A 25,653-nucleotide genomic window follows, 5' to 3' on the forward strand; every position below is an offset into this window, starting at 1 on the left:
CGGCCGAGCGCAGGCCCGCTGCGGGGGCACGGCGGGCTCGCTGCGGGTCCTGGCCCCGGGTGCCCCCTCCCCACCTCCTCCTGCCCGGCCTCGTGGGGGCCGCGTCGGGGCGGCAGGCCGGGGCTGACCCACGCAGCCAGCTCAGCTTCTCCCCACGCGGGATTCGTGTCCTGGCCGCATCTTCTTCTGCCCCGGTGGGCTAAGCCGGCTGAGGGGGCAGAGGAGCTCCAGGCGTGTCTGAGCCCTCCCTCCCCAGGCCCTTCCCCGGGCTCCGGCAGCTCCGGCCCTGCCCGCCCGCCGCCTCCTCCGGGCCCGGGCTCCGGCCGCCGCCGCTCGGGAGAGGGCGCCGGTGCGACGCGGCTGCGGCCGCCGGGGGTGTGTGGGGGGCTGGCGGCAGGGCCGGGGGGTGTCTGAGGGGGCCCAACGCCTGTGGCAGGGACGCGGCTCACTGCACCCCAAGAAGCGCCCAGGGCAGCCCCGGCTGCACCCCAACGGCGGCGCCTCACGCACAAACCCTCCTGCCTCGAGTTTTAGCCGTGCTGGGCCGGGCCCAGGGGTCAAGGGTATTGGGTGGGGGAGCCCTGGAGCCTCGCAGAAATCTTCCTGGCGACGGCCTACAACTGACACACGAGCCCCCTGCAAAGTGCGTTACAGATTCCCGAGCTCCGTCCTGCTTCCTCCCCTGAGGGCTGCCAGTTCGGTGTCAGCAACAAGGAGAGAAAGGTTTGGCGTGAGATATTTGGAAGCAAATCCACTCTGATAGTGCCACAGCCTCCCAGGCGATGCGCCAGCTGTACGGGAGGCCATCAGAGAGCAAAGGAAACCTGCAGAACCAGCGAGAACTTTTTTATCACAAGAAACACAGAGGCTGAACTTGTAAACAAGCCTCCATCCCCCACTGGGGCTTGTTCCCACGCAAGCCAAGGAGTGAGGATGCAAGCGCACAGCCCCGTCCCACCGACACCCGCTGCAGGGATCGCCGGGGAACGCCCTCCCGCTCCTGTGTTTGCAGAAGCCCGGCCAGGTTCCTGTAAGGCTTCTGTACCACGTCGCAGAAGTTTGTAGTTTATTTTTATCTTGAAAACTTCAAGGGCGCCCACGTGTACTTTCCTACCTGTCATGTGACGGCCTGTGCAGGATACGTGCACAGGCAGGTCTGGTGTGCAGAAAACGTCGGGTTTACATGTGGCCCCCAGCACCAAAATGCTGTGCCCTGGGACCAAGGAAAAATTGCACCCGTGCGCCCGAGCTCAAGGAAGAGCACCCTGGTCCCTCCAGAGCGTGGCTTGGTGGGATGGATGGAGCACACCCTGGGATTTCCCTGGGAAGCAGCACCATGAACTTTCTTTGGGGGTGTGTTTGGGAGGAGAAGGGCCTGTAAGGCTGGGAGAGGAGGGTGCAGCTGGTGGCCTTGTCTTTGTGGCACTGGCATGTCACCCAGGTTTCCATAGCACCAGCATCCATAACACGGGGCCAAGGGGAGGGAAAGAAGTAGGTCAGACTGGGCTAACAATACCCAGACGTGTCTATCTATGGCTCAGCCTGATCCGGGAAAGGGGGTGAAGTGGAGGAGAAAGGGAGAGGGAAAAGAAAAAAAGAAAAAAAGGAAAACACAAAGCGTCCATAGTTTGAGCAATACATTTCTTTCCCTCAGAAAATCAGGACATTTTAAAGCCACCTTTGTGTATCAGTACTGAGACTGAGACTAGCACCCACCTCCTGCCCATTTGACAACAGACTACAAGGGAATTCAAATGCTAATTTGGAGCCACACTTCTCAATGGGTCTTTATTTCTGCAGCAGCTCCAGGATCAGAGCCCTGGGGAACCAGCTGGCTGGAGCTGTGAGGATGCTAATCTCTAGACCAGTACTGTGGGATGCTTTTCCTTCCCCTCTCCATTCCACATCCTAATTTTGTTACCCCCTTGTCTTAGTTTTACTTGTTTACATTCAAGGACAAGGAAAAAGAAAGGCAGACACACTGGAGTTGTGTAACTGAAATAACTGTGGTAGTGACCCATTTTATGTGCTGACTCTGCAGAGGCCTCGCCGTCAGCAGCGTTTTGGTGTGTGCTGCTCGCAGTATGGTCATTTTGAACTATGTATCCACCAATGCGAAAACTGAGAGAACATTATGGGCAGTAAGATCCAGAACCCTCTTGATCTGGGTAAACATACAGACACGCAGATCTGCTGGGTGTGCAGAAGATCAGAGGAAGAACTGCTTTGTTTGGGGAGAGGGGGAATCAGAGGGTGTAGGTGCAAGAGCATGACTCTCACTGGAGACACTGAGATGGGCTGGGATGAGGAGCGTGACTGTGGCTGACCCTTGTCGTACCTGTGGCTCGAGAGCACCGTGTTTGGCTTAAGTGCTGCACTGTTGCAAAAGAGATGCGGCCGTGGATGGAGGCGCAGGGTGTTCCAGACAGGCCTGTGAGAGCAGGACCCTCGCCCACGGGCAAATACTCCCTTTACATTACCACAGGCCACAGTCCTATGCTGTAGAAACCATTTCTGGATTAGAGAGTGGGGTAAAACCCAAGCAAAACCAACGTAGCTATCTGCCACTGTATGTTAGCAGGTCAAGGGAGGGAGGCCAGGAAAATCCACGCTCTAAGGTTACAATTTGCCTCATCGTTGGTTTTGTACCTCCCAGCAATTATCACTTGTAAAGGAGCGCCAAGAATTCCCCTTTCCCCTGGTGAGGGCAGAGTATATACAAGCTGGACAGGGCTTAACATGCCCTTTTGTGAATGCCCTCCCTCCAAAGGAAAACTTAACACATTTGCTGTGGAAGCTCTGGAAAGAAGTGTGCCCGACTCTTGTGTTCAGGGATTTCCAGGATCCAAGAGCTAAAGGTAAAAGGTAGGAGGGACAAAAGTAGGGTCAGCACTCAGGAGGACTCACAGAGCACTCCTGGAGTGAGAGAATAAAAGAGGATTTGTGCCAGCAGTGTGTGATTAGCTGTGTTGCTTTGACATTGCACTACTTGACCAGAGAAAGCTGGGTGACCCCAAACAGGTAAAGCAATGTCATCTGCAAGGGGTGGAAGTCAGGGATCATCATGTCAGCAAGGACGAAACCAGTGAGCTGCTGTGGTCACCGCTGCTGAGCCTGCGGTTAGTGAGAGGCTAAAACAGGCTCCATTTCGTGAACATGCGTGGCTAGAGTAACAAGAGCTCATGTACTGTTACCTGTCCCGATACAGATACTGCAGCACACTCTCCCAAGGCTGGACACAGTCACCCCACTGTAAAGCCTTTACAGCTTTACAGCTCATTTTCCTTCTGGGAGAGCACAAGGAAATGCAGACGAGGCTTGTCGCAAGGGAAGCAAATGGACACGTGCCCACTTCTCTCCTGGAGGGTACATGGAAGAACTGCCAAAGAACTGTAAGTGTTCTGCCTGAGCGAAGAAACCTTCTCCGAGAGCAGCCTGATGAGCTCAGTACAGCACTGCACGGCCAGATGGCTTCTGGATCAGAGCTGACTCATGCCCACCTAGCTCAGAGTCAGGCAAAACATACAGATACCTAAAGTATGCTGGTAGAAGACACCTCTTCTACTGCTGCAACTGCATTCACAGCAAGGTAGCTGTATCGGTAAAAAGCAAAAGGTGTTTTGCCAAATGCCATAACTATAATGATGCAAAACCAAAATGGTAACAGGTCTGAGTTACGTTAATGAACAGAAAAGCATCAGACAGGTCAACTCCCAGCTGAGCCCCAAGAGGATGCGATCACTGAGGGAGCAGAACAGGGGGAATTCTTCCATTTTTGTAGTGACAAAGGATGGTGAGTGTAAGCTGTGGTATAAAGGGAAGGGTGATAGATTCAAACAGTACAGCAACGGCCTCAGAGAGAAGGAGGGACTTGGGTATCAGCTTTTCACTAAAGCAGTGTCTATTTTCCAGACTGGCTTGGCTTCTTGGTGAACTACAGATTAGAAAAGCTGGGAAACATGAGCTCTGCCCAGTCTCTGCTACAGACCACCATTTTCAGAGTAATGAATAAAGATAAAAAAGGTGAAAATGAAGAAAGTAAAGGTGAAGAGTAACCAAAAAGCCTCTTAAATATCCCAAAGCAAAAGCAAGAAGGAGGCTGCTTTAGGAAAACTGAACTGGCAGCATTAGCAGACGATGAACGTGGCCATGTTATCTAATATGGTAGAATACAGATCATGCATATTTAATAGCATTGTTTAGCTTGTATTTGTCCCAGCATCACAGCTAGAGGCTGTTTCTAAAGCCATGAGCAGCAATAGAAAGGTTATAATTGAATTCTAGGGCTTTTGACTGGAGGTCACACATACAGACAAACCTACAAAGCTTTTGTAGGGTAAGACTTCCGTGCATTCCCCATTTTCAGAGCTCAGATGATAAAGCAAGTCAGCTGCTAGCAGTATTTGTTGAGAGTTAATCAGGTTTGCAGATTAACTGTAAGATCCTGAATTATACATGCTTATATGCAAACGCGAGGAACATGCAACAGATGTAGCTGAGACATGGAGGATGAAGCTTACGATGGAGGCAGAAGAACAAATGGGTAACATCTAGCTAGGAAAGAGAGAAAGGGAAGGCACATACATCGATGGGGTCAGGAGGACAGATAATGAGTTCTGTCATCTTTTCAGAGCAGGTATTTAAACTCTGATCACTGTTCTCCCTGAAATGGCAAACGTCGACCCATAAAAGAATTATTGATAATTATTTTTTGTATTGCCATCATTTCTCCATATGCTTAGATACCTGTAAACCCCTTGAACCAGAGTTGCAGATTTTCTCCATTATTTTCTTACCCAGGAAAGAAACATAAGCAAGCTAACAAATACAGATTTATGACTGGTACCAAACAGAAATGTCCTGAGTAGGTAGCAGGTTTCAAGGAAGAGCTTTACTTTCTTCCAGCTTAACACTTAACATGTCTACTCAGCTTTACACATCTCTCTGCAGGTTGGGCTGGTGCTCATGCTACCCTGGTGCAGCTCTCTGCTCCCAGCTTTGCTCACCATGAACTTGAAGGGAATTGGGGATGCTGCACAGGGTCTGTGTGACTATTTAGCAGATTGTTTCTCCAGTAGATTTCTACTCAGGAGGCCACCTCTTTGCCCATTTCCTACTAGATGGGCTACAAAACCCAGCAGGCTGAACTTGGTTTAGATTACAGCCCTCCCAGGTTGACCTGAACAAGGCAAAATTTATCTTCTGGGAATGCAAGTGGGAAAACAAGAGCAGCTCCTCTCCCCAGCAGTCTGGGCAACAGGTGTGCCTTTCCCCTTCGCAGGAACAGGCTTGTGAAATTCTGAAGTAGAACAAAGCTCTTTCAGAGAAAAACAAGTACCTGAAGCTGCAGCTCGAGTTGCTGGCTGACACAGACAGTTCAGCTCTGTCTGCTGGAGAGGAAGGTACAGGTGTCAGGCTGGCACCATAAAGCAAAAAAGCCAGGTTAACTGATGATGCTCGAGTCCTAGAAGAAATCACAGAAGCAAGAGCTGGAAGTTTAGATAGTTGTTTCCTTGCTCATGAAACCTAATAAAATACTGCATCAGATGTTTCTGATTTTTATCCTCTATCTCATTCTTTGTGAGTTCTTGTGTATGTACCACGGGATGACCCTTACTTGCAATAGCACCTACCAGAGATGGCCTCTCAGGGAAAGGGCTGCTGCTGTTAACAATAACTCCACTTAAATTGTTAATTACTGTCATCTTTCAAACACCACATATACATTGGCTAATTATAACTCTTCGGATAACTATTTATGTCTTTGTCTGCCTCTGCCGTTCATAGTCACATTCTTCCCTCAGAAGTGGCTGTACCCAACTTCCTGGTGGATGTGTCATGTTTCAAGGCAGGGAGGTATTTTGCCTACACTTAATAGCAATTACATATTTGCACAAAAGTCATATGACCTTTCTCTAACACTGGAAGAACATGCATGCAGCAGAACTTCTTGCTGGTGCGAACACAGGATTATTTTGATTTCCTAAGAGACCTCTAAAGAGAAAACTGATTGACTACAATAAACACACAATCAAGAAAATATTGGGCAAACCAGGCTTTACTTATCATGGAAAATTAGATAGCAAGAAATGAGCCAGTACAGCCCGCTTCAAAGCCACGAAGTCATGTGGATCATGACGTGTAAACAACAGAGAACCCATTTTCCATCATTATTCAAATGCAGTAATGGGGACTAAGACCAGACTAATAAAATGACACATTGTAAATGTACCCCAGTGTATGATTATTAATATACGTTATAAGAAGACAAGAATTATCATTAACTCACTGTCAGAAATGCAAAAGCTTCAACGGGGATTAGCAAAGGGATTTGCTTTATACTAACTGCTCAGTCAGAAACAAAGCTGTGAATAGATGCCACACCTCCACAGTCCTAAGGTCACCACTTATCTGTTCAATCGCACTGGCTCCCTTACAATTATTTTAATCTTTTAGCTAATGATTCTTTATAACAGCATTTTGCAGAGGGGATTGGTCTGGCTAGGCATAGGACGAATGGACTTCAGGGTGCAGCAGACGTGCGAGAAAGTGGCGATTTGTCTAACCCCGGCCGGGAACTCGGTGATTTCCAATGTGAGATCCAGCAAATAAACCTGCCTGCATCTAAGCCCAGACAAACAAACAGTCACTCTGAAAGCACGATCTGGAAAGGTCAGGGTTGGCAGATTTTCAGCCGCTGCGGTTACTATCCCCATTGTTTGCATTTCCGCGCCAGAGCTGGCAATAAGCGTCACTCGGACGGTGCGAGGGCAGCCCGAGGAAGGCCTGTCCCGCCGCCCAGGCCGCGGCCTGCCCGGCCGCCATCTCGGCGCAGGGGCCTCCCGCAGGCCGCGCCCCACCCTGCCCGCCCCTGCGGCGCCTCTCGCTCCTTCCCCCGCCGCCTCCGGGGCTGCCAGCGCGGCCGGACCCCTCCCCTCAACGGCGGAGGGGCCGCGGCCTGTTCCCCGCGGGACAGGCCCGAGCAGGCCGCAGGGAGCCCGGCCGTGTGCCCCCCCCCTCCCGCCACCCCCCCGCCGCGGCGGGAGGCGGAGCCCAGCCCACCTGACGGCGGCCGGGCGCTGCTGCAGTGCGCGGAGCCGCCGATCCCCGCTGGCCGCCGGAGCTCCGCGGCCGCAGCCCGCCGTGAGCGGGGGTGACTGGGGGGGTGGCGGGAGGAAGGGGAGGCGAGGAGGGGGGCAGCGGTCGGCGCGGCGGGGAGGGACAAAGCCGCCGCCATGTTTGGGGCTTGGGCAGCAAAACAGACGAGGCGGGCCCTTACCGAGGAGGGGGTGTGGGGGGTTCAACCGGCGGGGTGCGCGGGGTGCGCCGCCCCCAACCGCCCGCCGTTGCGGGACCCCCGGGGGGGCCGCGCGTCTCAACCAACCCCCCCGCCCCGGGCCCCCCCCGCCCGCGCGCGGGGCCGCCGGACGTGACTGGCTGGTTTAATTTGTCACGCTGCCATTGGCTGGCGGCCGGTGCGTGACGTCAGCGCGCTGCGCAGCGCGGCCGCGCGGGTATTTATAGGCGCGGAGCGGCGCTGCGCAGCCGGAGCGAGCAGGCGGGTCGGGCCCGGGTAGGCCGGAGGATTCATCGCGCCTCATCCTCCCCCGGGAGCAGGGAAAAAACAACCGAAAAACCTCGATCCGCTTTCGCCGGAGCGTCCCTTCGGCGGCCGCTGAGCTTTTGTTTCCGTTTGCGCAGCGCCCGAGCGCCCCCACCGAGCTTTTGTCTTCTCCCGGTCCCTGTGGGGAAGGCGCGGCCAAGATGGACCCCTGTCACACCGAGGAGACCGAGGGCGAGATCCCCGGCTTGGGTAAGGCCCAGGGAGCGGGGGGAGGCGGCGGCGAGGGGGGGAATGGGAAGGGGGGGGGCTGGGGCGGCTGGGCCGCTGGGGGTGGGGAGGGGCGGCCGGTCCCGCCCGATCCGCCGCTGAGCCCCCGCCTTGGCGTCTGCTGGCGGCGGGGGGGGAAGGGGGGGAGCGCCCCGCGGTGCCGGCGCGGCCCGGGCGAGGGCGGCCATGGCGGCGGGGGCACGGCCCGGCGCGGCCGCGTGCGCCGCTCCCTTCCCCTCCCCCCTCCCGCGTGCGTCGTGGCGGCGCTCGACGGGGCCTCGGGGCGGGGGCCGCGGCCCGGGGAGGGCGGGAGCGGGGCTGCTGTCCTGCCCCGGCCTCCGGTGCCAGCGGCTCCCCCACCCGCTCCCTGCCGTTACCGGGGGGGGATTTGTTTACTCGGGGTGGGGGGGAAGGAAGAGGTCGTAAACAAGATCCGCGTAAATTACAGTTTATTCCAGGTGTAACCTTGCGGCTGCACTAACGTCCCTCCTTAAGTAGCTGTGAGAGCAGCCATTCAATAAAGCAGAAGTTGAAAGTAAAGGTTTCTGGACGCCATAACAGTCTCGTCTTAAAATGGTGAACTATGCCAGTTATTGCAAAACAACCCTGCCTCAGCGCCTGCTATCTCTATTTACTGGGTTGTCAGCCGTTGATAACCAGTTAACTCCTCTGTTGTGAAAGCCAGTTATTAGTCCATATTATTTTAAAATCTTTATTAAACAGCAGAAAATATACACAAAGTACATGATCAAAGCACCCTGTATTTGTTTTAACTATACAGAAAATTCGGTCAAAACCCAGACAGGTCAGACAAGCAAAAAAACCCGCAAACCAAATTTTGCACTTGAATCTTGCCTTAAAATAAACTATAAAGTTAACACAATCACTTAAACTGCCTAAGAACGCTCTGATTTTTAGGTTTAACTCTTGAGCTTCAGGCACTTGTCATTCAAATTAGTTTTCATCATCTTAAGAAGTCAGGAAAGACTTGACCTGTGAAAACAAAAAGCACACATGTTTGTGTTAACAGAAAAGCTAAATTATGAGGCTTTTCCCTTTCTCAGGGAACAAATTATTTGTTACTGTACAGTTTCCAGTGCTGTTCTGCCTCTATGTGTAATTCCTGACCTGAAATGCTTTTCAGTATAGCAGATGGCTATGAACCCAGGACTTGGAAGTTAGTAATACACAGAATTGAGTAACTTAATTAGGCAAAAATAGCAAGTAACTATGAAAGGTAGCTTCTGGAATGCTTTACAGAATGTTACTTTAAAGAAAATAATTGTCCTTCATTAGGTAGCTTTTTCCTAGGGAGAGAGGGGATTGTCTGACAACTGGTAGCACTGCCCTAAGCTGAAAGCAGAGCTGGGCTTGCCATATGCTGGGTGGCAAAGGGGGTTTGGTGCAGGCAGCACCGGTGGCCTTTCAGTGGGAGGAGTTAAAGATAACAGATAGGAGTGTAGTCTGGTTCATAAGTCAATTATTGGTTTCCATGAGCATACAACTTGACGACAAATACCTCCACAACTGAATGTTGTGCTCCCCTCCCCAGTTTATATAGAGCTATATAAGTGGGAAAGTTAGGTTTGGCTTGAAGGAGTCATTCTTAAGTAATTTCAAAATCGATGACCCAGAACAAGATGGAGGAAATGGATTATATGGTTTGATGGGAGGGCAAGAGCACTTTTTTCCATCTTACAAGGATAGTCTTGTTGGGGCAGTGGGGGAAAGAAAGGTTCAAGTGTCCCAGTGAGTGAAATAAGTAATGTTAGAGCTCTGTTGGAGGGTTGGTGATGAGACCCATGCCTTTAAGCATTAGGAGAGGGTTTTCTTGTTGTGGACTGGGCACAGAGCATATGACTCCAGCAAAATTTGGGCATTTATTCCTAAATTTTACCTTTCCTTGGAATTAGCAAACACCATTTTGACTCAAGTGACCTATTTATTACTACCTTGTTTCCTCAAATGGCTGTTGGCTCTCCCTCACAACTCAGAATTGTCACTTCATGCAGTTAGCATTATGTACAAAGTTCAGTTAGCTCTGCATTTGTCAGATGTGTTGTGCTCTGTCCATGAGGAGCTTACAACCTTAGAATGTGAGGGGGGCATAAATAGATCTAAACCGACTGCAGAATTTTTTGAAGGACATCATGGCTGACATGAATTGGACAGTATAATTCTGAGCTATTTAATGAATGGTATGGCAGTGCAGACTTGGCAGTCTGACTGCTCCAGCTGCTGTGTACTTGCATCCCCCACAATTGCCCCTCTTTAAAAAACACTCAGTTTTCCCTTGAATTGTGAGGATGAGGTGGGGTTAAATCCCTTTTTTTGAAGGAAAGCAAAAAGCTTCCTAAGTCTATGAAGGAGACTGCCCTAGTCCCAAACAAATACACAATTACAAATTTTAAGAATGTAAATCAGTAACTTAATAGTTATTACCACAGAAGAAAGGCAGATGAGGAAACATTTAATACTTACTTTATCAATCAGGTACTCCTGTTTAATCTTATCGTTCTTAAAATCTTCATTAACATCCAAAACTAGAATAGGAATCTCTTTAAGGTTCTCAAAATCAACTCTGTTAAATGGAAGAATGTCATGCTATTAAAAATGGTAAAAATTACTCTGTATAAAACAATCCAGCTCTTCCAGTTGCTTTCCAAGTCATTCTGAGGGTGCAGCATTACTTAAATTACCACATGCATCTGAGATGTTAATGCTGATGCCTGTGACTTAAGTATAGAGACCTAGTCAAGTCTGTCCTTAATTGCTCTTGTATAACCCAGTCAATCTGTTACCATCACTTTAATGTATTTCACAAATCTGGCCCAGAATTTTATTATTGTACAAGCAGGGGGTAAGCTTATGCTTCTTACCTTCATGTCCTTTAATCCCATTCTTCTTGTTATGGAATCAATTATCAGGAATATGATTTTGATAACGGAGTATTTTTTTAAATATCACTTGCCCTTTGTCTCCTCCACTCCTTTATAGTTAACTGCTAATCCGTTTACTGAGGTGTATTTTTAAAGCTTCCTTTTGTGGGGGTGACTTCTTTCACAGGTTATAATGGCTCCGAGAAAAGCAACACCATTTTGACTAGCAGTTAGGAGCAGATGGGAGCAATAGTTGCACAACATTGTTCTCTTAAAGCAGTAGTTATTCTGTCTTACTGTGTGTGAAAAGCATTTCTAAAATGCAGTAAGTGTGCTGAACAGCATTATTAACTTGTGTTTGCAGACTGAAGTGTTAAATACAGGAAACGCTTGCTCACAAGTTTGGAATGAGTACACAATGTAAACGTTCCCAAAATTCCACAATAACTCAGTGCCTGTTTGTCTCAAACATTTGCATTATCCTACATGAAATTTAGGACAGTAGATGTGACCGATAATGTACTTTTCCTGGAATTGTTATGCTTCCCATTTAGAGTATTTCAGGCTCCTCTAGGGGAAGAATCCAAGGTCTGCTTTCACATTTAAAGACTGCTTACATGGGAAAGTAAGGAAGTTGGGGGACAGGGGGGTGTGCAGAGGTCACTTTAAGTCACTGACTGGGTTTCTTGTGTGTAACAGTACCTGCCAAAAGCCTTTCTGATTGTTTAAATATTAATCCTATCTTCAAAATAAACCTTGTTGAAATAGTGTCAGCCTAGTTTAAAGGTAGTTGGGACCTTGCCCTCTCTTACATTGGAACTGGAAGCTGTTCGGTAGGTAACTTAGTTGATTGGCTGCTGAACACAGTCTCAACTCTGTCCTATTCCTGTGTACTTCCAGCTAACAAAACTCATATCCTTGCTGGAGTTAGAACTACATAGCTTTCTAGTTGAAGCTAATGCTTAACAAAGCTTTAAATTCGATGAATTTCCATCTCTTGGCAATTTTAACTTCCCTGCCAAGAGATGACCTTCTCTCTGCATATAACCTAGAGTAATCACATTTGTGCCAAGAAACCTGGAGTGGGTCTAAAGATAAATCCTTCCAACTGTGCCTGAGTGAAGCTAGACTTAGCTAAACCTTAATTTTACCCCTAATCAACATTAGCACAAGGTAGAAAAAAAGCTTTGCCTGTAAATTGAAACTTGCCTACAGAAAATGGGTTCATACCTCATAGTCCTTTCATGGAGCCAGGTTTCATGTTTATAGTGGAGGTTTTCCAAATACTCGAGCTCAATTCCTTGCTCCTCTTCCCTTCCCCTCGTCTGTAGCCTTTCCATGCATTTCTGAAAAAAAAAAGAAGTACAAGCCTGGTCATTAATCATGTGTTGAAGGCTTAATCAAACAGTTCAATTGGTCCTTAAACCAGGACTAATGCTTGACATTAGTAAGCATTAATTTTAAATGCTTGGCTGAAAATAAATGTTAAATCTAGAATAACTTAAAAAAAAACCAAACTTGAGCTACTTTTAGCTAATGTTAGTAGTTCGTATTAAAATATTATCTTCAAGTCAGGACTGCATGGGAAGGACAGTCAAACTTTATGCAGAAGTTCAATTTCAGCCTTGGATCTTTACTGGGAGTGGTGGTGGTCTAGCAACTGTGGCATTTGCTGACCTCAAAATAGCAGCTCAGAAGAGAGGGGTTTTAATTTGGTCTCTGAATTAAATCAGAAATTATGATAGGCTTCCCATTGCTTTGGGAGGGAGTGTTAATTCAATGTTAAATTGCTGCAGTGTTGTATCATGAGTACTTGGGGTTTTGTATCCTCTTAAGCTCCTGGAAACAAAATCTGGAGCTGAAAGTAGCAAACATACCTCAGGTGTGGTTCTCAGGTAGATCATGCCATCCAGTTCTATATCAGATTCAAACTGATTCAAAAGCCATGTGTGCCAGTCCTGATAAATAGCCCACTCTGTTTCATTAATATTTCCAGACTCGAACAGGTTAGAAGCAAATATGTATCTGCAATGGAAGACATTAATCTCATGCCAGGAATGATCAAAGCAAACTACTAAAACACTTCTCACTAAAATGACTTTTTCATGGTACTGAAAAAAATAGCTGCCCACTCCTACGACTGTAAAATACAGATGTTGAATCAAGCCTGTTCCTTGCAGATACTAGTTCAGCATCAGTGTTTCCCAAGCTCCATGACTGAACTTACAGATCTGGAGCTTTTAATCTGAACTCCTGTTGCAGTGAGAGAGTAATTACCTGTCACTGTACACAGATCTCTCAAAAAATTGCACTGGATGTTCTGCTTCACGTAGCTTGGCTGAGACAGGTTTTAATTGTGCTCTTACTCGGCTCAAGCAAGCGTAAGTCTGAAATGTGTACGCCCATCTTGTGGGTTTATCATACAGCATTTGAAGTAGGTTTCCTCCACTTTTCTGTGATGTTGAAAGTTCCTAGGGGACAAGAGAGAAAAGACTAGCATATTTGCAGGATTTTATTTCTTTTTCTTAATCCAGAATTTGGTATGTTGAAGTAAGACTTCAGGGCCTTGGGGTTTTGTTTAGTAAAATGCTTAGGCACAGGAATAAAGAGATTTGTTTCTGAGCTGATTTAATGACAGCTTCTTTAAAATAAGTTGATCACTGAGTTGCATACTTCAGTGTGATTCCTGTGGATGGAGTAGGGTAGTTATTTGGAATATGTATTCAGTAGCATTTTCCAAGTAGCTTTACAATTGCTGAGTGTTTGGTCAACTGGTACAATAGTGGGGATGACTCTGGATGCTCTAGACGCTGTACAGCTGAATTTTGGGATGGCTCCCCAGCCAAAACATCTGTCTCCCCAAGCTTCCCAGCTCCAGCACACCTACCTCATACTCATCTTCAGCTGTCTGGATGTTGCACCACTTGGCAATGGGTTCAGGGATGATCTCCCACTCATCACTGTGTTTCTCTAGTAGCCTGACAAATGTTGACTTCCCTGCAGCTGGAGATTTGAGAAGTTCACCAAGGGTGTAGGTTAGCCTGGTCTTACTGATAGAGTGGCAGTTCTGGGGTTTCCTAGGCTGTAGGCAGTGTCAGTGCAGTGGTAGAGACGCAGGGCACCCGGCAGGTTTTGGGATGCTGGGAGCGGGGTTAGTGCACCTTCTGAGTAAACAGCTCTAATCTCCAGCGCCAGAAGGCCGAGCCTAGGCCGGGCAGCCGATAAGACCGCGGCGGCGGCTGCGCCTCCATTTTAGGAGCAGGCTGAGCCGGGGGCGGGGCCTGGCGCGGCTTTGTTTGGGGCCGGAGGCTGCCGCGCCTGCGCGGCGCTGGCCGAGCGGGGGACGCCGCCGCGCATGCGCGGCGCGCGAGCGGGCGGGTGGCGCGTTTGCGGGCCGGAGCGGCGCGGGCGGGCCGGGCGCGCGCGCGCGAGGCGGCCCCGACCCTGGGTGCGAAGGCTCGGGCCTGGGGAGAGGAGCGGGGGAGCCCTCCCCTCCGCCCGGGATGTTCATCCCCGGGGTGCTCGCGTCCGGGGGGCCGCGGAGGAGGACGCCGCGTCCTTGCTGTAACGGACACGGGCATGTCCGGCCTGGGCAGGGCGGGGGCTGCGGGCGGCGGGTTCGGAGTGTCCCCGAGAGCGGGTCTCGGCTGAGCGCCGGCTGCGCTTCTCCCTCAACACGGTCCCCCCGCCTGCCTGTAGTGGCTGAAAAAGTCCCCTCAGCCCCCCCTGCTTCTCCGCCATCCGCACGGCCTCAGGGCGTCTCGAGGCCCCGACCCCCACGGGCGCAGCCCCCGACCTTCCTCCCCTCCCCGCCGAGCTCACCGATGTTCCCCTCGATGGAAATCTTCCGGAGGCGCTTCTGGAAGCTGGAGTCGAGGGAGCTGGCGGGGCTGCGGCAGTGCCGCTTGGCGGGGGTGGACATGGCGCCGCCGCCGAGCTGGAACGCACGGGGCTCTCCCGGCTGCTCCAGCCCACTTTAAGTCTCCCGCCAGGCGGTGGGCGGGATGGCCGCCTCCCGCCACCCCTCCCCGGGAAGAGGCGGAGGCGCTGCCCCCTCCCCCACCGCCGCAGGCTGCTCCTCTCCCGCCTCCCGCCCGGCCAGCGCAGCGCGGCCGCCTCTGCCGAGCTACCGCCTGCGGGGCTCCTTAAAGTGGGTGGTGAGCAGAGCTGCTTTGTTTAGGAAGATACCGTAAAACGGTTCCACTTACTGATTCGATTTGCATTAATGTAAACGAGTTCTCCGCATTGTTTGATTTACAGATAAAAACTTAGAGTATAATTTTTTAAATTTTAAAAAAGCCTCCAGCTTTGGGGGGAGGTGGTTGTTAGTGGTCCAGATTGGTGTCTGTTAAACTAAACATTTTGCGTAGTTACATGAGGGATGAGGCCATGTAGATTTTCAGGCAGTGAAATGGCTCAGCTTAGGGCTCTCAGTTTTGTATTGACTGGAAAGGAAGCACGCATGGAGGAAGGGTTAGATATTGCTCTGAGCAGCTTTGCTTCCAAAATTCCTGTGTCAGTGTTGGCATGCCTGGGATCTAATGGAATCTGCTTAACTCCTGCGTGGGCAAGTTGAAACATGAACTGCTTGTTCTTGCAGGGTAAAGAAAGGGGATGGAGGACTCTCAGATGATAGTTTATATGGGTGCAACTGTTGGTGGTTGTGTGACTGCAGTTACTCCTGTAACTTCTTGTTGCCTCTATAATAACGAGATTCAGGGTGAAATCTAGCTAGGTCTGGTGTGTTTGGAGGAGATGGGAGGGAGTTATATTTTCCTTTCTTTTATGATAATTGTGACCCATGTCTCTTCTTTCCCCATCTCCTACAAACACACCAGGCTTCAGTGACCGAAGCGAGCAGATTGTTTCACGTGGGGTAGCGTCAGCATTTGAAGCTGGTAAGTGCTAGTTCCCACACACCTCTTTGTTCAGCCAGACTCCTCACTCTCTCCGTGCAACGCGGTGCCGTGCTGGTGCGGGGGGTGGGGGCGAGTGTCGGTAGCGGGAACCGGGCCCCCCCCACCCCCGCACACACCAGGGGCGGAGGGGCGGGTGGGAGGGGGGGGAGCGGCGTGAGGCCTCCGGGGCATGCGCAGTGCGGAGAGCGGCGCTGAGAGGCGCAGGCCCGCCCCGCGCCGTGCGCGGGAATCCGCGCCGAGGCTTTGTTCAGCAGGCAGGCGACGCATGCGCACAAGGGCCGGGGCGGGGGGGGAGTGAGGCCCTAGAGTAGCGAGGACGCATGCGCGGCCTGGCGGGAGCGGCGCGGTGTCCCGGGGCGGAGCGCAGTGGCGCGACGGAGCATGCGCAGGCGGGTCCTGCGGGGGCGGGGCAGGAGCCCGCCGGGTGTCTGCGCATGCGCCCCGCGCCTTCCGCCCAGCCACGCCGCAGCCCCTCACGGGAGCCGCTGCGGGCAGCCCCGCGCGTCCTCGGCGGCCGCTCGCCGCCCTCTTGCCGGCCACGGATTATGTGCGCCTCGGCGGGGACTGCGAGTCGTCGGGCTCACCAGGGCGGTGTCTGGGGCCGGGGTTCTTTGTGCGGCGGAAGGCCCGGCCCAGCGGAAGCGGGAGTCCCCGCCGCCATTTCCTAGCGCGCTCTCGCCACAGGCTCGCCCGCTCGCTGCCGCCTGACTGGGACTAGGCGCTCTCCGGACAGCGGATCAGGCTCGGAGCCCTAGAACCACCGCGGAGCCCCACCATGTGTGCGTGCGGGGATGGGGGCTGGGCGCGGGCCGGGGGGGCGGGCCAGGCGTGCGCCGGGCGGGAGCGGCTCTTGTGTGTGTGAGGCGGGCAGCGGTCCAAGGTAGAGGAGGCTAGGGGGTGGGAGGGCACAGGCCAAGGGGGCCGCCGGGCGCTCTGAGGGGGTGCGGGTGGCGGCCGTGCTGTGCGGCGTCTCAAAGGGCTTGTTTTGGTTTTCTCCAGCAACCACAGAAGCCGAGACGGAGCCGAGCCTCACCCCCAATGTGATGCTCAACACGGAGAGCAGCGAGGGATATGTGGTGAAAGTCAGGGGGCTGCCTTGGTCCTGCTCCACCGAGGAGGTGCAGAGGTTTTTCTCTGGTAAGTGGAACTGTGGGGGGATAGGGGGCTGGGCTCTGGTGTCAGTACTGGCTTCCTCCTGCGGACACTGGCAGTGGGAATGCTGCAGCGAACATCTCCTGAAAGCATTCAGGGCGGTTCAGTAGCTAGTGAAGTTTAGTGCAACAAGTGTCTCAGGACCTGGTATGGAAAGCTGTGCTTTTGCTAGCAGGAGCTAGACACAAAGGAGGAACTCAGTCTGCGAGTTGCTGGGATAGCCACAACTGCTTTAGCTTCTTGAGCAGCCAGAAGAGAAGCCTTCATTTTAAAGAAAACTTCAAAATTCTTGCTCCAGGTTGAACTAAATCAGTTTGGTCTTGGTGTTGTCCTTATAGGCTGTCTTGTGTGAAGTGCTTAGTGTGTCGTGTCCTTCCCACAAATTATTAGCATTCTGCAGTGATAAATACATGCTTGCTCCAGTGACTGGAGATTTTAAAGCTGCATCAGGTATTTGGCATATTGGACTTGGTTCTCATGTAGTTCATTATGCTTATACTGATTTTTTACTACTCCTTATTTCACTTCGTGCTCATGAGAAAGTCTTTAAGGCATGATCAAAAGCAGATAGCGCATTCAGCTTGCCTTGAGGCAGCAAAGCTTCAAATCGTTGAAAACAGCTAATTTGCATTGATGCTTAATTTTGCTAATCTTCAGCCTTGAAGAAGGGTAACTTAATTTTAGATAGTTTCTTAGTTTATTGGTCACTATAAAAGTTACAATGAACACTCCTGGTTTCATCCCCTTGATATAATTTGTTAGGGGTTTTTTTCTGTTAGAGTATCTGAACTTTTTAAAGTCAGTGTTCCTGTAGTAATTAAATTAATTCTGATCTTCCCGTTTCATTTTCAGATTGCAAAATTCTAAATGGGGCTTTGGGTATCCGTTTCATCTACACCAGGGAGGGCAGACCAAGTGGAGAAGCATTTGCTGAGCTTGAATCAGAGGAGGATGTGAAATTGGCACTGAAAAAAGACAGAGAAACAATGGGACACAGATATGTTGAAGGTTTGACTCAGTTGGTCTAGTAACTGACTAAATGTGTTTGTGCTCGATGGGTTTTTGGTTAATTGTTTTTCTATTTCTTTAAAATGCATGTGAAAGGACAAAGTGGACTTGTATATCATTAAGTTGACTAGTTTCAAGGCAAATTACTTTTAAAAGCTGTTGCATATTCTAGAATGCATTAATTCTAAGTGCCTTTTACAGTTTTCAAGTCAAACAACGTTGAAATGGATTGGGTTCTGAAGCATACTGGTCCCAACAGCCCTGATACGGCTAATGATGGTTTTGTACGTCTTAGAGGACTCCCATTTGGCTGTAGTAAAGAAGAAATTGTACAGTTTTTTTCAGGTATGTGGGATAAAAGTAGTAGCTATAGCACTATTGGTCTATGCTTCCACGGATTGCCCAGTAGTACTTCCAACAGTATACTGATGTGGGTATTAGAAGTAAATAAGCAATTCTTCATTAGTTATCTGGACTTCAGGGATCAATTCCTAAATTACTTGTTAAATAATTGAGGGAACTCCAGAAAGCTGCTCTAATTTTTACTTAGCGAGACATAATGTTCCAAGTAAGGATAGCAGAAAGCAAGTGTCTTGGTTTCTAAATTAGAAGTGAACAATTCAGATGGGAGGATGTTCCCACCCACACTCTTAGCTGGCTCATGCTGTTCAGTGAAGGCTGTAGAATTCCCTTACCACAGGGCTTGGTACAGGGAGCAGGAATCTGAGGAAGGGCATGCATTGTGCCCATGATTTTTTTTTTAAAACCATAGATTTAGTATTGATTAAGATTCCAGGAAAAAAACCAACATGCTGAACTTTCTCCAAGTACAGACTTCCCCCTTCTCCTTCCTAGGGGGGAAGAAACCCCCTTGATGTTCTCTAGGTTAAAGTTTTTATGGATGAAGAGATAATGTCTTGTATTGACTCATTCTTGCTTTTTTGCAGCTGTTGTATGTTTTAGGAACTGGAATACTATTACAAATGCCTAAGAATAAAATCTGTTGACTTATCTAGGATTTAAGTTAGTAGCATTTTCAAAATAGTAGATTTTTAAATGTGAGTGTTAAAAAAAATCTGGAATGTTTTGCTATAACAAGATACGATTGAGTTTACTGTTTTGCTTTGAAATACAGTAGAAATATTTCCAATTTTACAACTTCAGAACATGTTTTTTTTTATTTCTGAATTGGTAATATATTGTGAACAAGAGCAAATCCTAAGCATGTGCATTTTAAGTTGTTTTTCTTACATGGTTAAGTGATTCAAACTTTAAAAAACTGTTCATGTGGTTAATATACAAAATGTGCCTCTTCTGTTCAGCAGCTAATACTTTTGAAATTACTTCATTATTTTTTTTCTTAATTAAGCACTCCTAAAGATAAAAAATAATGCTGAAACTTGATGTTTGCATAAGACTAATTATTTTACCTGAGTGTTTTCTAGTAAAAATAGTTGTTATATATAAAGCTGTTTAACTTGCTGTGTTTGAATTTATCTTAAAAAGTTCATCTTAAATACTTTCACAGAATTGAAGAGGTTTGTAATATGTGAACTTCTTAATGCACCCTGCATTAGATGCCTTATCTGAGGAGTTGTCCCTGACACTCAGAACGTTTCTGTGCTCTGCAGGGTGGGTTAAGAATGTAAACTGAATGGTATGTGATCGTGGATCTCTTTGTTGACATGCTTTTTCTTCTGGTGTTCTAGAATCAACATACCATTCACTTACAAGTGTTTAAATTCTGGTGTATTTAAAGCTATAAGAAAAACTCATGACTGGGCTTGTGATGTTAATATTGCCCCCCTACTGGGGTTATTTGTCCTTGGGTTGAAGGGTTGGAAATCGTGCCAAATGGGATAACATTGCCGGTGGACTTCCAGGGGAGGAGTACGGGGGAGGCCTTCGTGCAGTTTGCTTCACAGGAAATAGCTGAAAAGGCTCTAAAGAAACACAAGGAAAGAATAGGGCACAGGTGGGGATGGATGGTTGGTTGGCTATGTCACTTTTCTTATGGTAAACAATTAAATCCATATTCTCTCTTCTGAAAGTGTTAACATCCAACTAGAAATTGTATTTTGGTCTCTAACTTGGTGATAAATAAAGATATTGCTGATGTGCGTATGGCACAGATTGTTTGGATCTACCCAAAACAAACCATAAAATTGGGCTGAGCTTAAGTGTGCTTTGGAAACTGGGTAAGCATGGAGGAGTGACAAACCGATAGCTTGAAAGCGACAAAGTTGAGAGACTATGGCTTTAACTTCTCAAATAGCACCAATTATGCCTTTAGCTCTAAAGACATGCACAGTATTCTTACTACCATAAGAAAATGTGATACTTTCTAAACTTGTTTTATAAGTTGAAATGTAACAAATTTTCTTACTGTATTAATCTTCAATGTAATAAGCATAGCTTTCAAGAAATTGTCACAAAGGGTTTTATTCTATTTTACTTGTGACTATTTTTCATTGAAGCATGCACTTTTTGCCTACGCTGAATCACTGAAGCATAGGCTGGGTTCACTAGCACATGCAGAGCTTTTTGTAGCATCCTGATGGGTTAAAATCTTGGTGGAGACTGGGTTTTTAACCCTCTGTTTACCTTGCCACACGAGCAAAACAGTGCTGAGTTGAGCGGACGTTGGTCCCTCCTATGATTTTTTTTGACTAACACTTTTTAAATTGGGGGGAGGAGGGTGGGGAATCAGTATTGCTCCGCCACCCTTAAGGTTGGGATACTGTGAAGTATGAGGAGCATGTAAACCCTTCAGTAATTGTAATTTCTTGAAAATACACTGATTTGAAAGTAATGTAGCGCTTGTAATAGTATGTCATTGCCTACATAATGTAAAGAAACCTGGCTTAAAATATACTGCCAGTTTCGAGGCTATGACTAAATGGCTTGTTTTAATGTGAAGTGAGGTTTTTGAGGAGGGAACGAAGGACTGACTTCTTTCTGTGGAAACACTTGTAGGTACATTGAGATCTTCAAGAGTAGTCGAGCGGAAGTGCGCACTCACTACGACCCTCCACGCAAGCTGTTGGCAATGCAGAGACCCGGTCCTTACGACAGACCTGGTCTTACGCGGGGATATAACAGTCTTGGTAGAGGAAGTAGCTTGGAAAGAATGAGGCGTGGAGCCTACGGAGGAGGTACGTACGTGAAGTCCAAGAGGGAGCTGCTCAGCTGAGAAGCAGCAACACTTGGACCTGGTAGTGTCTTCCCTGCTTTGTTACTACTGGTTTGTATTATGTCCTTGGCTTTGTTTTTTCTAGAAGTGACACTTGCTAATGTCTGCAGTTGTGTTCATGTATATTTGGATGTTTTTGCAGTTGAAATGAACATGTTGTCCGATCTGTTTGTAGGTTATGGAGGTTATGATGACTACAATGGGTATAATGATGGCTATGGTTTTGGTTCTGATAGATTTGGAAGAGGTAAGATTGCTCTAATAGCAATAGTAACTGAACTTTCAATATGTCTCAAAAGAAACTAAAATACATCTGAAAGACCTAGAATGGACTCTTTTCTCTGCAGGAATGTCGGACCACAGATACGGCGACGGGGGATCCACCTTCCAGAGCACGACTGGCCACTGCGTCCACATGAGGGGTCTGCCTTACCGAGCTACGGAGAACGACATCTATAACGTGAGTGCCAAATCTGCTCTTCAGTGCATGGCTTTAAGTTCTGTTGTTGGATGTGTCAGCTGCACTGCAGTTAACGGGTGTTCCTTGAGAGGAAACGACTTGCTGTAAAACCGCATTGTTGCATTGGTGCGTTTTAATCTCTGTGACTATTTTGTATGTAGTTCTTCTCACCTCTGAACCCTGTAAGAGTACACATCGAAATCGGACCAGATGGCAGAGTAACTGGAGAGGCAGATGTTGAATTTGCTACTCATGAGGATGCAGTGGCTGCTATGTCCAAAGACAAAGCAAATATGCGTAAGTACGACTTCTGAGTACGCACACGGCTTTAGGGCCGACACAGCGCTGCAGCGTAGTACGTGTGCTGTAACTGGAATGCCAAAGGTTTCGGTGCAGCCTTACTTTGGCAGTGAGACAAACTGCCCAGGTTTGGTGTGAAATGCTCTCATGGTAAAATTTTTCTTTCAGAACACAGATATGTAGAACTCTTCTTGAATTCTACAGCAGGAGGCAGTGGTGGTGCTTATGGCAGTCAGATGATGGGAGCAATGGGTATGTGTAAGCAGTCTAACCACTCTTTTAAACAAGCACTTAAGGAAGCTGGCTATTTTATACAGCTCCTGCTTACTTTATGTATGCCTGGCATAAAAACTGAAATACAACATTCTGTCTTAATCACACAGTCAAGGAATCGGAAGGGGTAGTCCAAGATTGGAACACTAGCACATTGCCAGGTATATAAACCTTTCGGGAATACATTTGAACAATTACAGGTTGAATAAACTGGTGCTGACTGGTGTGTGTGTGTGGTGGGATGAGCAGAGGGATGAGTGACTCCTGGGTATGTGGTGGTGTGAAAGTGAAGTGGGAGATGCTTGTCTTTTTATTCTCCTTCCCCCTCCCTTATTTTTGTGTTTTTTGGAGACCAGAACATAGTCTGGTGATGGAGGGTGTATCTGTGGCACATGACCTGCCAGTCAAGCCTGGTCTTGGTGGTGCGGGAAGAATCTATTTGGAATTTTGAGAAACTGTTCGAATTGCTCTAGCAAACTCTGAAATTGTTTCAAAATCTAAAATTGTGTTTGCAACACAAGTCTAAATGATTGCTATTGCTGTGTCTATGAGCAGATACCCTTCTTGATACCTGACTTGTCTGATTTCTTGGAGGTGAAGGGGGTGGTTGGTTTTTTGGGTGGTTTCTTCCTTGAGGGTGCTGGGGTGGGGGTGTGTAGATACACTGCAGTTTGTGTAGTATTTTCATGACAAAATGTTTGAAGTCTAATGCTGGTACTTTAACTGCAGTTAAAGTGGGAGTATAGACAAGCCATGGGGTGAAGAGCAGTAGTTATAAGGTTAAGTAGAAATGTCCTCTGGTGAGCTGTCATGCTGCTGTGACGCACAACTGTTGTGGAACAGGAATAAGTCTGCCAGGACTGTGTTAATGGTCCCAGTTCATGAGTGGATGGTGCCTCCCCAGGGGCTGGGGACTGCTGTGGGCCACAGTCCTCCCTGGGTCGCTTGAGTCTCTCGGCTGTGTGTTAGTCACCAGCAGACAGATCCTGCTCTGTGTAGTCCACAGGAACAGCAAAAGTGAACCCTTAGGGCAAGGGCTGGAGAGTCACAAGCAGTTGCTGTTAATTCTTAGAAGTTCTTGTTGCTGCTTGAGTGTAGGAATGTCTTCAAAGGCCTGCTCACTTGCTTTTTGTTACCTTCTATACTTACAAGGAAGGTTACCTGGGTGAGAGAGAGTTCTAGTGCCAGGGTACAGGGCTGTCAGTTGGGTGAAGGAGGGTTTGTTGGTAGCCACCAGGCTGAGACAGGCCAGTGCTTAACGTTTTTATCCTTAACTTGAAAGGAAGCCAATCCAGTTATGGTGGTCCAGCTAACCAGCAGCTGAGCGGGGGTTATGGAGGAGGATATGGAGGCCAAAGCAGCATGAGTGGCTATGGTAAGAGCATTTCTTCACTGGTTTAGGTGGGCCAAGTGCAGCTGGCTTAGCATGTCTGTTCCTTGGCGTTGGAGGGTCGTGTTACAGACTGGGCAGCACAAGCCCTGGAAGTTGAAGACTTGGCTGTTGTGAATTTTGAAACTAATGGAGAACTGGAGGGGAATAGATGAAAAACAAGAACCTGGGGGGAGGGGGGAAATGGGGGAAATTGCTCTGAAGGGGGTAGGGAATCAGGAATGCCAAGTCTCCAGAGGGGCATTGGTCACTGCTCCCTCAGGGTGGATGCTGGAGACCAGCCTGGCTGAACTGCAGTACAGACGGGGGGAAGGTCCACGGGGGGCCGGGTCCTCTCTGCTCCCTCGGCAATGATGGGAGACTGACTTTGAAAGGGGGGCGCGGGGGGGGAGGGGGGGGGGGGGGCGGCGAGCTAGAGCTGACTCTTAACGTTGAACATCAATAAATTTTGAGTACGGAGCTCTAAACTGACACTTTGCAGTATTGGGCCCAGTAGGCGGTATTTACGAGGTGGCCCAGCAAGGACAGGCGTTGGGGGAAGGATGCTTCGAATCGGCCTGAACCAGCTGTGAACCTGCTGTCGGTTTTCCCCCTCAGACCCCGGCAGCCAGGGCGCCATGAACAGCAGCTACTACAGCAGCGGGAACCGCGCGTCCATGGGAGTGAACGGCATGGGCGGCATGTCGAACATGTCCAACATGAGTGGTGGCTGGGGAATGTAACCCATCGCTGACTTTTGGTCACATCTTTTTTTAAAAAACGAAAAAACAAAAAACTAAGTTTAACAGTTTTGCAATACGAGCTTGTGATTTATGCTTTACTGTAAGTGAATTCAGGATTGTTATTTTAAAACCTTTCAGGTTCAGTATTTTTGAACATACAGAAATGAACATTCATCTAGGATGTAATAACCAAGTTGAGTAAAGACTATAACTGTTAAACAATTTTGAGCGTTTCTCAAGTTAGTTTTGTTGTAGGAGTGTATTTAAGCAGTAAGCGTATTTAGGTTAAAGCTGTTTGAATTATGTTAAATGTTGCTCTTATACCATATTACATCCAACACTGTTTTGAATACATGTTGAGAGACATGCTTTTTTGTAAAGAAACCATATAGAAGCTGTGTCTGAAATTCAAAAGTGAACATTTGGCATGTTAGTTCTAGTTTATTTCTTTTAATATCCTGTAAGGCACGTTAAAGCTTTTTTTTTAAGTTAATGGGGGAAACGTGTTGAGACGCAATACGGCTACTTTAGGATTTTGGTCTTGGTGTTCGTATAAAATTCTGAGGCCTTGATTTAATCTTTCATTGTATTGTGATTTCCTTTTTAGGTGTATTGCGCTAAGTGAAACTTGTTAAATAAATCTTCCTTTTAAAAACTGGAACTCATTCCTTCTTGCTCTCCAGCTTCTGTGGTGTAGCCGTGCCTGCAGCAGTGTCGCTTGCTGACCGTAGTGCTCTTAACATGGATCGGCTGTGAGCGTGGGGTGCTCCTGCTGAGCATCCTCACCTCAAAGCTGGCCTTGTAGGGTGTGGAGTGATGATTGTTTCTCAGCAGAGCGGGGTTAGTGAGGAAAACCAGCCCTGGCTGGGGTGGAGGCTGTTGGTCAGTCCCCCAAGGTGGGGCTGTGGCTGGAGCTGTGCAGGGGACTGAGGAAATTCTGTGCCTCCTCAGAGGCATCTTCTGTTCGGGGCCAAGGTGTGTATCCATGGACTCTGGGCAGCTTAGCGCAACCGTCTTTGAATAAGTTCCACTTGCTCAACATTGTCCTTAAAAAATGTGGTTTTATAAGCAGCCGAGTTGCAGCTTTTGAGCACTGGAGCTTCTGTGTGTTTGCTGTAGTAAATTGATTTGCTGTGTGTAATTAACCATTCTTCCTGAGGGCTAGAGATGTGAGGTCCCTTTCTGCGGTGAAGAAGCCCCCCTCCCATCCTTAGTACGCGTTAAACCCTGAGCAGGGTTGTCTGTCCTACTAAAACTGGGCTCTGGCTGGCGGCTGAGGTGGAGCAGGGCTCAGGGCTGGGACCTCCCAGCAGATCCGGGGGGAGCTGACCAGCCCCAGGGCTGGGCGGAGCTGGCGCCAGGCTTAGGGGCTGGCACTGTTCTGAGCGAGGCCCTTAGAAGCAGCGGGTGGGTGCGCAGGGCCAGGGAGCAGCTCTGGGCCGTCACCACTGTCACCGCTGCTGGGGCCACGACAGCCCCGACACGGTGCAGTGCTCCTGCCCTGCTGGGGCTCAGCAGAGGGCTTC

At 48.8% G+C, this 25,653-nt stretch overlaps 2 protein-coding genes across 16 annotated transcripts; one reads left to right on the forward strand and one right to left on the reverse strand.

Annotated features, from left to right (window-relative positions):
• The first annotated feature begins 7,009 nt into the window (after window positions 1–7,009).
• On the forward strand, window positions 7,010–24,792 carry HNRNPH1 (heterogeneous nuclear ribonucleoprotein H1). 12 transcript variants are annotated; one of them, XM_074916373.1, is made up of 15 exons: window positions 7,011–7,143; window positions 7,702–7,813; window positions 15,549–15,608; window positions 16,629–16,766; window positions 17,634–17,789; window positions 17,991–18,134; window positions 19,626–19,764; window positions 20,766–20,944; window positions 21,158–21,229; window positions 21,309–21,442; window positions 21,604–21,739; window positions 21,911–21,994; window positions 22,126–22,176; window positions 23,298–23,390; window positions 24,003–24,792. In XM_074916373.1, exons 2-15 carry the CDS (start codon window positions 7,765–7,767, stop codon window positions 24,125–24,127), a joined length of 1,560 nt encoding a protein of 519 aa, XP_074772474.1. In that variant the 5' UTR covers window positions 7,011–7,143; window positions 7,702–7,764; the 3' UTR covers window positions 24,128–24,792. The 12 variants fall into 12 exon arrangements, with proteins under 12 accessions (XP_074772482.1, XP_074772474.1, XP_074772473.1 ...); XM_074916372.1 differs by having other exon boundaries at window positions 7,136–7,153; XM_074916381.1 differs by lacking the exon at window positions 15,549–15,608 and having other exon boundaries at window positions 7,010–7,143.
• LOC141965186 (deoxycytidine kinase 2) lies at window positions 8,169–14,874 on the reverse strand. 4 transcript variants are annotated; one of them, XM_074916387.1, is made up of 7 exons: window positions 14,533–14,724; window positions 13,598–13,713; window positions 12,988–13,181; window positions 12,588–12,735; window positions 11,941–12,056; window positions 10,313–10,412; window positions 8,169–8,824 (listed from the first exon to the last, which is right to left on the reverse strand). In XM_074916387.1, the coding sequence occupies exons 1-7, from the start codon at window positions 14,630–14,632 to the stop codon at window positions 8,801–8,803; spliced, it is 798 nt and encodes a 265-aa protein (XP_074772488.1). In that variant the 5' UTR covers window positions 14,633–14,724; the 3' UTR covers window positions 8,169–8,800. The 4 variants fall into 4 exon arrangements, with proteins under 4 accessions (XP_074772488.1, XP_074772487.1, XP_074772486.1 ...); XM_074916386.1 differs by lacking the exon at window positions 8,169–8,824 and having other exon boundaries at window positions 9,940–10,412; window positions 12,988–13,177; window positions 13,603–13,713; XM_074916385.1 differs by lacking the exon at window positions 8,169–8,824 and having other exon boundaries at window positions 9,940–10,412.
• Window positions 24,793–25,653: the final 861 nt, after the last annotated feature.

This window comes from Athene noctua, chromosome 12, assembly GCF_965140245.1.
Source record: "Athene noctua chromosome 12, bAthNoc1.hap1.1, whole genome shotgun sequence".
NCBI lineage: Eukaryota > Metazoa > Chordata > Aves > Strigiformes > Strigidae > Athene > Athene noctua.